This window comes from Notolepis coatsorum (assembly GCF_963971535.1).
Source record: "Notolepis coatsorum genome assembly, chromosome: 4".
Taxonomy (NCBI): Eukaryota; Metazoa; Chordata; class Actinopteri; order Aulopiformes; family Paralepididae; genus Notolepis; species Notolepis coatsorum.
The window spans coordinates 17,899,873-17,914,007 of record NC_140168.1 but is presented as its reverse complement, the minus strand read 5'-3'; the positions used below and the strand labels follow the sequence as shown (position 1 = coordinate 17,914,007).

At 42.5% G+C, this 14,135-nt stretch overlaps 1 protein-coding gene across 1 annotated transcript in view; it reads right to left on the bottom strand.

Annotated features, from left to right (window-relative positions):
• Positions 1 to 11,148: 11,148 nt before the first annotated feature.
• hfm1 (helicase for meiosis 1) overlaps positions 11,149 to 14,135 on the bottom strand; it is a 92,983-nt gene continuing 89,996 nt past the window's right edge. Inside the window, exons 38-39 of the mRNA XM_084313659.1 lie at positions 12,402 to 12,559; positions 11,149 to 11,586 (exon numbers count right to left, since the gene is read on the bottom strand). Coding sequence (XP_084169785.1) covers positions 11,520 to 11,586; positions 12,402 to 12,559 — 225 coding nt within the window. The 3' untranslated portion in view covers positions 11,149 to 11,519. The remainder of the gene's footprint in view (positions 11,587 to 12,401; positions 12,560 to 14,135) is intronic.

Sequence of the window (14,135 nt, the reverse complement as noted above, 5' to 3'; positions counted from 1 at the left end):
CCGCCTGGCGCCTGCAAACTGCGCGCTCAAAGTGACGTCACGGGTGGGCGGTCTTTCCTCGGTGACGCGCGCAGGCACGCAGAGCAGTCACGTCACAAAGGGGCGAGGTCTGCTCTCTAGAACCAGTGCTTCTCAAACCTCATCTAGTCAAGGTACTCATCATAATACGTCAGGGACCCCGTTTGATAATAATGTACTGTAGTCCCAGGAGAACCCACATCAAGATGAAAGTATTTCTCTGGTTTGCATCCCCTTAACAATTGTGTGTATTGAGCTGTACTGTATTGGACCCATTCTGCAATCTGTTAATACAATTTTCAATCAATCAATCAATCAATCAATCAAGCAATGAGAAGATACTTGTTGGTAAATGTCAAGACTCCCTCAAGCCTCATAAACAGTACTGTATATTTGTAGATCTGGTATGTCATAAATGTCTAGATGTAACAGTACTGTCTATCTGTATGTCATGTATGTCATATAATATTATGTTATGATGAATGTAAACAAGACGGAAGTCTTTTTCTGGTCTGCATCCCCACTATGGCGTCCGTTCACGAGTATATACGTGTTTCGATTCCATGCGTTGTGGTCCAGAGCCACGAGTATACTCGTGACGAGTTGTTATTGTTTTATTCCATATTTATAACGCTTATTAGGTCCCCGATCCACTTGCAGGATCTTTCCACATATTTGATTTTCGAAACATGCAGTACCGGCCAGATCCGCTTAGGGGCGCCATCGCTCCACTGCAGTATCATTGAGGGGATTTAAAAAAATAAATGCGTTTACAGTCCTGTGGGCGGATCATAGAGCCTTGATTCCAAACGAAGACCCTCCATCTTTGATTAGCTTGCCGAACGTTTTTTTCAGCGTGGAATAATGGGATTTATGATTAGCCAATGTGCATATCGATCTACCAGAATCCGATGACTGGTGAGGAAATGCTGCCGGCGATCACATGGCCTGACGGTAGGATAATATTACCCCAAATTACAGCTGGATTGGACATTGTTTTATAACCTAACGTGATAGACTACTGACATTGGCTACCGGAACTCACACTCTATTGCTAATCAATAATACTGATCGTCGTTCCCCGCTGCCCCCATTTCATCCATAGATACTCTGTAATATTCCGGATGCTACGCAGTTTGTTTTATTTCATTCGTATATACAGCAGAAATGCAGTAGCAGCTCGTGGATGCTTCGCCACTAGGGGCGCTATACCAAACATTTTGCAAACATGTACAAGGCACGCATTGGCGAATATTATCACCATTGCCATCGATCAATATATGATCACAGTCAGTCAAATGCAACCATGTTTCCAATAGCCCAACACAAACACGCACAGCTCTCTCTCTCTCTCTCTCTCTCTCTCTCTCAGATGATGTCAGATCCATTCAATAATAAACACATTTGTATATCTCGTCATTTTAAACAAGTTACCATTCATTGTCTGAGTGGTTATGCCCCACACGCGGCGAAATTAGAGAGAGAGAGAGAGAGAGAGCGAGAGAGAGAGAGAGCGAGAGCGAGAGCGAGAGCGAGAGAGAGAGAGAGAGAGAGAGAGAGAGAGAGAGCGAGAGAGAGAGAGAGAGAGAGAGAGAGCGTTAGTTAAGCATTAGCTGAGTGGCTAACAGCAGCTAAAGTTAGCTGAGTTGGCTAAGAGAGAGAGAGAGAGAGAATTAACTCACTTTGTTTAATTGAAACGTGGTCCAGCCGGAGGGGTTAATAAAGTGTATGTCCACTGACTGTCCCCTAGACTTTTGTCGATGTATATCCATTCCACTCACTGCCCACTGTCCAGACTCCAGACTGAATCACAAGTTCACAACACACAGCTTCGAACATGTTGCAAACTGTGGCTAAGGAAAAAACTGGCATCGCCGCGTCGGCCAATCAGAGAGCGTCTCTGCGAAATGCGGCTATGGAAATTCTAGACGGAAATTCTAAACGCTTGACTAGACCGCTTCAAATCGCGCCCGGATTCCAACATAATAGTCATATTTCAACGCACAACGCGTTACGCACTGATTGGCTGTGACGGATACAGCGATCGAACAGTGACGCGCACTCAGAGCGCTATCGCGTCTAGCCCGGGCCGAGAAAAAAAAAAAAAAAAAAAAAAAAAAAATTGAGTCACTTCCTGTTCCTGAAAACGAGTATTTTTTTATTTTATATAGTAACGTTATATTGTGCATTGGAAACACAAACATACTTAAAATGAGTAAATATTATTCATTTTAAACATGTTTATATTATTTATAGGGCTATAAAACAAAAAACTAAAAAATTATTGTTCTTGTTCTCATATAACCAGGGCAGGGCCTGAGGGGGGGCGGCACCCTAGCGTTTGATATAACGGCGCCAACGTTTAGCCTTTTTTGCAGCCTCCTGCAGAAAAGCCTAGACGAAAAGCGCGATATACCTTATATTCACGACGCTATAAAATGACAACCAACCGATGGATTTTTATTTTCTTTAAGCCATTATGAAGGCACGGTTTATGCACTCAAGTGACAATGAGAATGGACAGATAGCAATACTATAAATGATATATAAAACTCTTAGAAAGTACATCGGTTTGTTTACAATCCTCTGTCCTCTGACACCTAAATCGCCGCGGGGCTCCGGTCGTCATTGTGTGTATTGAGCTGTACTGTACTGTACCCATTCTGCAATCTGTTAATACAATTTTCAATCAATCAATCAATCAATCAATCAATCTGCTAGCTAGCTGGTCTCTAGAAGACATTATAACTTGGATGAATCTAAATAAGATCAGATAAGATAAGATATTCCTTTATTGATCCCCTTGGGGAAATTCAGGCATCATAGCAGCATGGGGGAGGGGGATGGGAGGTACAGGTAATATAAGACATGGTACAGGTCACATCATTATAGTACAGTGTAGAAGTACAAATAAAAATAGAATAAAAAGGCAGTGTAAACAATATAATTAACTATGGACATGTGCATATGGGCAACAAGGTGCAAGATGAGGGTATGTATGTATCCAATAATATAAATCTAATCTAATATATAATGTAAAAATGCTAAATATATGCTCTGATGAAGTATACAGTATTCACATAAGGTGCAGTAAGGTAAGTATATTATCCTTTTAGGTGGGAGTCAGCTACTAGGTTCCTAGTAGTTGGATGTCTGGCAGCAGTCCCTGCCCACTGTTGTGGAGCCTGATGGCCGCTGGTATGAAGGACTGGCCGAGGCGGTTAGTTGAGTGTCTGGGTATAAGTCTATGACTGAACGTGCTTCTCATCTTGACTAGCTCATCGTAGAGGGGTGGGAGGGATTCTCCAGGATAGCAGCCAGCTTCCTTCTCATCCCCCTCTCTGCCACCACCTCTAGTCTGACCAGCTCGACTCCCACCATGGAGCTAGCCTTCCTCACCAGCTTGTTCAGTTTGTTGGTGTCCCTCGAGTTGATGTAGACTGGTAGAATGACTGCAGCAGTCTATTGCAAACATTGAAGGACCTGAGTCTCCTCCCTTGTCCCTTCCTGTAGAGGGCCTGTGTTGTCCGACCAGTCCAGTTTATTCTTCAGGTGTACCTAAATGTCCCCACTCTTAATGATGGGAAGACAGAAGTTATTGTGTTCATTGTTTTAATGACTGTTAGTGCTCTATGACCCCTTAATGACCCTGTTAGTGCTTTATGACCCCTTAATGACTCAGTTAGTGCTCTATGACTGTTAGTGCTCTATCTTTTCTCTCTCTCCTTCAACCTACCCTGATCTCACCTGGTCGGGGACTGACCCTTAGATTAATCTGTCTAGTTTAGTTAGGATGTCTATTTGCTCCCCTGTCTGCCTTTCTGCAGACATGGGAGAACCTTTTTACTGTAATTTCATTTTCTAATAAATATGAATGATCAAGTTCAACAACTTGTGCTTTTATTTGGATATTCCTTATTTCCATGTTGAAATTACGCTATACATTAAGTGTGGGATCGCCCAAAAAAATTCCTAAATAAAATGGGGTTGTGGTATAAAAAAGTTTGAGAACCCCTGGGACTCTAGGCTAAAGACTAAAAAGAAACTCAGCCTTCTCCAGGAGTGCCTGCTCGGCATTGAGAGCTGGATGGGGAGTAACTATGCTTGCACCTCATGGTACCAAAGCACCTCAAAGGCGCTAAAAACAAAATTACGAACATCTCAAAACAAACTGGTCAGACTACTGCTTGACCTTACTCCTAGAACCCACCTCACCCGTGCCCACTTTGACAACCTAGGATGGCTTAGAGTAGACGACAGAGTACAGCAACTTGCAATGGGCCTGGTCTACAAGATACACTACACGACCAAGGTACCCATGTACATGTCAAAATACTTCCCAAAGGTCAGTGAATACCACGATCACAACACCAGAGGGAGCTCCACAAATCATGTTAAACCCAGATTCGGCTCAAACAAGGGACTAAACACGTTTCGCAATTATGCCACATCAATGTGGAACGTACTACCAAAGCTGTAAAGGAATGTGAATCACTACCCACTTTCAAAAACACTCTCAAAAAACACCTACGGGAGACTGCAATTCGAAACTGGCCCCTGTAAATGTCCTAACACAACCCCCTCCAATGTACAGTAAAAATGACCAAGTATGGTCTTGTCAATATTCCAATGTACAGTGTTGCTTGTACAGTTGTATAGTGTGTCCCCCCCACTCCTACCCAACCTCCTCCAATGTACAGTACCCCCCCCCCCCCCCCCACCTCCTCCAATGTACAGTTTCTACGTCAAATGTATATACTTCTTTTCTGGACTCTTTTCGTATCACAAACAGTACTGTATTTGCAAATCTGGTATGTCATAAATGTATAGATGTATCAGTACTGTAGGGCGGCTACGTGGCGTAGTGGGCAAGGCGCTCGCCACGAATGCAGAGACGCTGGGATCGCCTGTTCGATCCCAGCGCTCCACATTGCTTTCAGTTTAGCTGGTCGTTCATACTAATACACATTGGCCGTATTAGGGGGTGGGAAACTGATGGGTGGGGATCGGGCGTTGTGGACAGCGACTCCTACAGGTCGGTTGGTGCGCCTGCGCAGTAGAATCAGGAAGTGTCGGGGGCAGCGTGAGCCTCCCACGCGTTACTCCTCGCCACTGAGAGATCGAGCTGCGCAGGTGAAAAGATGCGACTGCTGTTACCTCAAGTACCGGAGGGGACTTGTGCTATGTATGACTTAGTCCACATTGCAGCCGGCTTGTGGGAGGCAAGAAACGGCGTTCGTGACAGGGGAGGGTTGAATTGGATGATACGAAATTGGGATGGGAGAAAATATAGAAAATGGGAGAAAAAGTGGATCAAAAAAAGATGTAGCAGTACTGTCTATCTGTATGTCATATATGTTACGATGAATTGAAAATGGGGGACCCTGATGTAAACAAGACGAAAGTCTTTCTCTGGTCTGCATCCCCTTAACAATTGTATGTATTGAGCTGTACTGTACCCATTCTGCAATCTGTTAATAAAGTTTTCAATCAATCAATCAAACTTCCTCCATTAAATGCAAAAAAACGGAGGTGCTGATCGTAGCAGCTGAAAAGACTGCAGCTAGAGTGGCCACTCACTTGGGGTCCCTTAAAGACAACATACGTCCCCACCTGAGAAACCTGGGTGTCGTCTTCGACCAGGCCATGAACCTAGACAAACATGTCAAAACACTCACACGCACCTGAATGAATGAAAACTTTATTTAACAGATTGCAGAATGGGTACAATACAGTACGGCTCAATACACACAATTGTTAAAAGGATGCAGACCAGAGAAAGACGTTTGTCTTGTTTACATCAGGGTCCCCCATTTTCAATTCATATTGACATTTATGACATACACAACATACATGACATTTATGGCATAGGGACATACAGGTATTTAGTACTGTTACATTTGTGACATAAACGGTATTCAAATATACAGTACTGTTACCCATAGATCCTGACAGAGTATATACATATGATGGGGAGGGGACTGTACATTAGGAGGGGGTGGGTGGGTGGGTGGGAGAGAAATATACATACGGTGGGGAGGAGACTGTACATTTGGAGTGGGTGGGTGGGTGAGAGAGAAATATACATACGGCGGGGAGAGAATATATACATGCGGTGGGGAGGAGACTGTCTATTAGGAGGGGGTGGGGAGTTTGGACATTTACGGTGGCCAGTTTCGAATTGCAGCCTCCCGTAGGTGCTCTTTAAGAGCGGTTTTGAATGTGGGTAGGGATTCACATTCCTTTACAGCTTTGGGTAGGGCGTTCCACATTGATGTGGCATAATTGCGAAACGTGTTTAGTCCCTTGTTTGAGCCGAATCTGGGTTTAACATGATTTGTTGAGCTTCCTCTGGTGTTGTGGTCGTGGTATTCACTGACCTTTGGGAAGTATTTTGACATGTACATGGGTACCTTAGTCGTATAGTGTATCTTGTAGACCAGGCCCATTGCAAGTTGCTGTACTCTAAGCCATCGTAGGTTGTCAAAGTGGGCAGGGGTGAGGTGGGTTCTAGGGGTAAGGTCAAGTAGTAGTCTGACCAGTTTGTTTTGTGATGTTTGTAATCTTGTTTTTAGCGCCTTTGAGGTGCTTTGGTACCATGAGGTGCAAGCATAGTCGTAGTACCCTTGAATGAGTGCTCCTGCCAGAGTCTTCAGGGTGTTCTTGTTTACCAGAGGAGATCCGGTACAAGAATCTAGTTCGTTGGTTGACTTTTTTTATTACATTGGATGCCATTTTGTCACAGGAAAGATTTGCCTCTAGGATGGAACCCAGGTAGGTAATTTCATCTTTCCTTGTGACAATATTGTCTCCCACTGTAACTGAGAAGCCGTCGGTCTTGCTGAGTTTGTTATTTGAACCAAAGAGAATGGACTCTGTTTTGCCCATGTGTAATGATAGTTTGTTATCAGCGAGCCATATGCAGATTTAGCCTAGTTCCGAGCTGAGGGTTTTTTCAACCTGCAACTTGTTCTTGTCAGAGACCAGCAGGGCTGAGTCGTCCGCAAACAGGAACAAGTTGCAGTCACAAGCTGACGACATGTCATTTGCATAAATTAGGAACAGTAGCGGTCCTAGTATGCTTCCTTGTGGAACACCACAGCTCACTGTGAGGGGGGGGGGGGGATAGCCTTTCCCGTTCACTGACTCATGCCCTGTTTTTCTATGTGTTTGCCTGTGTGCCCTCCCATAAAACGGAGTGTGATTGTTGTCTATATGTATCTTGTGTATTTACCCTCTGTACAGCACTTTGGTTGACACGCGTCATGTGAAATGTGCTTTATAAATAAATTTGATTGATTGTACCTCCACCATCTGTTCTCTCCCCTCCAGGTAGGATTGCATCCAGCTCACTGTAAAATAATAAAAAACTATTGCTTTTAGCTTGTCAATCAGAATGGAGTGATTGACAGTGTCGAAGGCCTTTTGTAGGTCCAGCATAGAGAAGGCATGTGTCAGTGGAGTGGGATGTTCTGAAGCCAGAACACCTGCTTCTTTCACCTCAGAAACATTGCAAAACTACGCACCATCATATCTCACTCTGAACTAGAACTGTCCGTGCATGCTTTTATTTCCTCTAGGCTTGACTACTGCAACTCACTTTTCACCTGTCTCACCAAATCATCCACAGACAAACTACAAATGGTCCAAAATGCTGCAGCCAGGCTACTCACAAGGTCAAAAAAATCATGTCACATCACTCCCATTCTGGTATCCCTGCACTGGCTCCCGGTACACTATAGAATTCCCTTCAAAGTCCTCACTTTTACTTTCAGAGCACTCTACGGTCAGGCCCCTATCTACATCACTGAACTCATCCATCCCTACACCAACACCCGCTCACTCAGATGTGCCGATCAGCACCTCATGGTGGTCCTCAGGTCCAGGCTGAAAACAAGGGGTGATCGAGCCTTCGAGGTGACGGCACCAAGGCTCTGGAACGCTCTTCCCCTGGACCTGCGAACTGCCCCCTCTGAAAACTCTTTTAAAAAACAACTAAAAACACATTTGTTCAGACAGGCCTATGGTCATACATAGGCACTGTTGTGAAGGGCCAGATTAAACTGAGAATCTACCTTTATTGTTTGATATACTTTGTATATTATTTATATATATACACGGAATATCCCTTTACCTGCGTTCAGACCAGAGTAATATTCGCTCTCCTATTGGACAGCGCCCCCAGGCGCCAGCGCGCAAGCCCCCAACGGCAAGTTCAAAGACAACTGCAGGCATGTCGGAACATGCCCGGAGTCAGCGTAGTGATACCAGACAAGGACTGAGGTTGGGACTAGATATTCACTTAAGTATAAATACGGCGCAGGTGTGAACAGCAGCAGTTCGGTAAAACAGTGAAGTGAGCAACCTTGCGTCTAACAGAGCATTGAGAACCGCGTGCGAATAGAATGTTAAAGTGTCAGAGTTTAATGAAGTAACGTTGAGTTCGACTTAATCTAATGTGAAGTAAATAGTCGTTCATTTATTGTATATCGTGCGGCCACAGTTTGTTCGTGTGGAGCATTACCCAGCGGTTCGTCGTGTCTTTAGCTAGGGTACTTAACCAGGCTGTGTGGCCCTAAATACGTCGCCCACACCCGAGGAGTCCTAGGCGGAGAACCGTTGGACATGTACACAGGAGAATCGGCGTCGGCGATTGCAGAACCATTACTGGTTGGATTATATTGATTTGGAACGTGGTACCCGGAGAAGAGCATCGTTGATTTCCACTATCGTTTGGGATTCAACCTTGTGAGGATTACAACTCGGGCCGGCCTCGTGGACGGAGGTTGGCTAGCTGTCATCAATGCTGTCGAGCATCTGGATTACAATTATTACTTTGCTGCTGATCAAGGGAGTTTACAAGGACTGACTCCTGTACCTGGAGTCTCTTTATTCCTCATTGAATCAGACGGAGTACCCGAACATTCCTCTACCCTCCAGGCCTTACACCCCCGGAGGGAACCCATTGTCTCCGGCGGTACCAGTGTTGCCCTATATAGTTGCTACTATACGACAGGTGGTGTCAACTTAGACCCATCGTAGGATTCCTGCTATTCTTAGTGACTCATGCTATTGACTGACTTTACGTATATTCTTCGCCATACAAGCGCGACCCTAATTCTCATTCTGTAACCTAACGTTGCCTAATAATAATAAATTACCCTCAAATACTATTTCTTTGTCAATGCCGTGTTCTTGTGGGTGTTCACCATCTATATTTGATGTACTGTCTGGCCAGTAATTAAAGTACATAACTAGCAGTGGTTTAATCTATCACAATCTTTAATACAGTCAGGGTTTTGTAACCCCTCAGTTACAGGCACTCTTTCTTGTCCTCAGTGTTCCTATAGTTTTGTTTTTTAATTAGTGACTCATGATTTTATCCAAATTATTTTATTCTACTTTTTTTTTAATCTGGTTTCAGTTTTTTAACTGCCGTCTGTTGTTGTTGTAATTTATTTCTGCTTTTGTTTTGTTGTTTTTTATATTAAGCTGTAGTGTAAAGCACCCTGTGCATTCATGCTGTGAAGGGTGCTATATAAATAAAAGTCATTCATTCATTCAAAGGTCAGTTAGAGCACTGAGGTCATCGAATGAGGTACTTTTAGATGTCCCAAGGCTAAAGACTAAAGGCGACCAAGCTTTCACGGTGGCTGCCCACAAGTTGTGGAATAGTCTGCCACTACAAATCCGGTCTGCCCAGACCCTAGAGGTTTTTAAGTCACGGCTGAAGACATTTGTTTTCATTGGCTTTTTGAGGGTTGTTAAGCCATACATCCCTGGTCCTGTTGTAAATGGTGCATTCATATAGCGCTTTTATCCAAAGCGCTTTACAATTTTATTCCTCACATTCACCCATTCACTCACCCATTCACACACCGACGGCAGAGGTGACCATGCAAGGTGCCAACCTGCTAATCGGGAGCAGTTAGGGGTTAAGTGTCTTGCTCAAGGACACTTCGACATGCTGCCCGGGAGGAGCAGGAATCGAGCCGGGAACCTTCCAATTACCAGACGACGGCTCTACCTCCTGATCCACTGTCACCTCACAAAATTGTAAAGCGCTTTGGATGAAAGCTGTTATATAAATGCACCATTTACCATTCATATTGTATTTTTTATTTGTGTTTCTGTGTACTGTGAAGCACTTTGGAGCAACTTCAGCTGGTTTTAAATGTGCTATATAAATAAAGTTAGCCTTGACCTTGTAGATTTAGGTGTAATGTAGGCCGACACAGGTGTAATGTAGGCTGACACAGGTGTAATGTAGGCTGACACAGGTGTAATATAGGTCTACACAGGTGTAATGTAGGCTGACACAGGTGTAATATAGGTCTACACAGGTGTAATGTAGGCTGACACAGGTGGAATGCAGGTCTACACAGGTGTAATGTAGGCTGACACAGGTGTAATGTAGGCTGACACAGGTGTAATGTAGGTCTACACAGGTGTAATGTAGGTCTACACAGGTGTAATGTAGGCTGACACAGGTGTAATGTAGGCTGACACAGGTGTAATGTAGGCTGACACAGGTGTAATGTAGGTCTACACAGGTGTAATGTAGGCTGACACAGGTGTAATGTAGGTATACACAGGTGTAATGTAGGTCTACACAGGTGTAATGTAGGTCTACACAGGTGTAATGTAGGCTGACACAGGTGTAATGTAGGCTGACACAGGTGTAATGTAGGCTGACACAGGTGTAATGTAGGTCTACACAGGTGTAATGTAGGCTGACACAGGTGGAATGCAGGTCTACACAGGTGTAATGTAGGCTGACACAGGTGTAATGTAGGCTGACACAGGTGTGGAGAATACTTAGTTACATTCCACCACGGGTAACCTGACATCCTGTTACTAATCAGGGAGAAAGATCCAGCAACTCTTTGGAGGCTGATGGATGTTCTAAATTCATGAAGACATGTTGCTGAAACACCTTGGTTTTAATGTAACCCTGATGAAGGCATGTTGCCGAAACGCCTTGGTTTGAATTGTATGAATAAAGAGCATTGTTTTTAGAACATCCATCGGCCTCCAAAGAGTTGATCGTTTTATCAGTTCAGGCACCTTGGTTGAAGAACGGAGTTGAGACAGATCTTTTATTTCTCTTGTACTGTTTACTTATAAAATAATACACAGCTACCAGGTATAGGCTATAATAAACATGTCATGTTCTGCTAAAACAATCTCCAAACACACAAAACATTGTAACAAACCATTTCATAACAAAACCTCCAAGAAACCATGACACATCATAACAAAACGTCCCAAAAACCATGACGCATCATAACAAAACGCCCCAAAAACATAAAAAAAACTCCAAGAAACCATGCCACATAACAAAACCTCCAAGAAACACATCATAACAAAACGTCCCAAAAACCTACAATCCTACAAGAAACCATGACACATCATATAACAACACCTATCACGTGGCCAGATAGCTGCCAAATGTAGTGCCAGCTTGTTTATGAGTCAACGCTACACTATACAGTATGTTTCTAAAATATCCCGTCAAATATTCCAACATAAGCCTCCTCTTCCACGCTGCTGCCTCTGGCCTGCGACCTGCAAACAGAGAACATTTCAAAAGATGCAAGGACGTCAAGAACAATTTAGAACGGTGACTATTAAAGGTGCTATAAATAACATTTCTATGTAGAGTAATCTTTTCTTTTCTTTTAATAAATAATACACCCACAGAGCTTTTAGAAAGGTGCAGAATCAATGTGTTGCTTCCCCCCCAAAAACAGTGATTATGTACAGATACCGAGATGTCACACCATGTTACCTGTTACCTGTTATTGCACAATGTTGTTTTTATTGGATTCTATTATATGTTGTACCACTGTATTGCACATCGTTGCGGGCAAGACCACCCGCATTTCATTGTATACTTGTATGCCGTGACAAATAAAACTCTTGACTTGACTTGATTGATTAATGAATTGATCATATAAGAACATTTGGCAGGTCCAAAATGAATGTTGTTGTTTACATGTATCCCCTCCCTACTTCCCATTTCCCCCACGTGGAATGTACCTGATTGGATAAATGACGTGCTGGTGCTCTAGTGAGTCATCTAATGGCTGAATGTTATACAGTATATAGCACCTTTAAAAGCTATATTGTTTTATATTTGTGTTAGATGGACGTATATTTCATATAGGTCTTATATCTTCAGTTTCTTATGGGTTATCTTTCTTGTTTGTTTTTGTGTTGAGTCTGGTGTATGTGGTTATGTTATGTTATGTTATGTATGAGTTATACTGTATGTTGTAAAGACCATAAGATAACATTATATAAGATAAGGGAAGTTTATCATTGTGTTGAGGACGTGTTTTATTAGTGTTTCTTCATCTACTTATTTGTTTGTTTCCTACCTGTTGTTCTCAGACATGCTGTGATTGTTCCTGTTGAAGAAGAAATCAAAGCTCCCGGTCAGCGGGGTCTCACCGCTGGTCTCCCTGCTGGTCTCACTCAGTCTGAGGCGCGACTGTGGAGGCTTGGCTTCCTCTCTGAATACCACGCTACTCTCTCTCTGAAACAGAGGGGGGGACACTGATATACATAAACTATGTGACATAAAGAATGACAGAGAAAGAGACAAAGCAGTGGGTGTGACATCATGGGAAGAGAGCCTTGTGGTTTCTCCTCTGATCAAATCACATACCTCTATAACCAAATCACATACATCTATAACCAAAACACATACATGTATGTTTATAACCAAATCACATACCTCTATAACCAAAACACATACCTCTATAACCAAAACACATACCTCTATAACCAAAACACATACCTCTATAACCAAAACACATACCTCTATAACCAAATCACATACATTTATGTTTATAACCAAATCACATACCTCTATAACCAAAACACATACCTCTATAACCAAAACACATACCTCTATAACCAAATCACATACCTCTATAACCAAAACACATACCTCTATAACCAAAACACATACCTCTATAACCAAAACACATACCTCTATAACCAAAACACATACCTCTATAACCAAAACACATACCACTATAACCAAAACACATACCTCTATAACCAAATCACATACATTTATGTTTATAACCAAATCACATACCTCTATAACCAAAACACATACCTCTATAACTAAATCACATACATTTATGTTTATAACCAAATCACATACCTCTATAACCAAAATACATACCTCTATAACCAAAACACATACCTCTATAACCAAAACACATACCTCTATAACCAAAACACATACCTCTATAACCAAAACACATACATTTATGTTTATAACCAAATCACATACCTCTATAACCAAAACACATACCTCTATAACCAAAACACATACCTCTATAACCAAAACACATACCTCTATAACCAACACATACCTCTATAACCAAAACACATACCTCTATAACCAAAACACATACATTTATGTTTATAACCAAATCACATACCTCTATAACCAAAACACATACCTCTATAACCAAATCACATACCTCTATAACCAAAACACATACCTCTATAACTAATACACATACCTCTATAACCAAAACACATACCACTATAACCAATACACATACCTCTATAACCAACACACATACCTCTATAACCAAAACACATAACTTTATAACCAAAACACATACCTCTATAACCAATACACATACCTACCAGTACCTCTATACCCAAAACACATACCTCTATAACCAAGACAGAAAGATGTGTCGTGTGATGAGTACAGCGATCTGATGAATCTTAAAAGTCCTGTGTGGACTATAGACTTACCCCTCAAGGTGCCATTCAGCCATAGACTTACCAAAAAAAATTATAAAAATTATAATATATATATATATATATTTTTTTTTAATCATTTCATTTGGGCTGTGGGGGGTGCTTAATGTAAAAGACTGACCTGAGGAAAAGGCTGCAGGGAGAAAGCACTGCAGTCTAGTCGATTCTGTGTTTTGAGCACAAAGTTCATCATAGATCGAGCCGCTTTATTTTGCTCTCAAAGTGCACCAGATTGATGCATTTAACTTTAAAATGTAAAAAAAATAAAAACGGGGGGGGGGGGGGGGGGGGGGGGGGGGGGCATGCCCCCGGACCCCCCA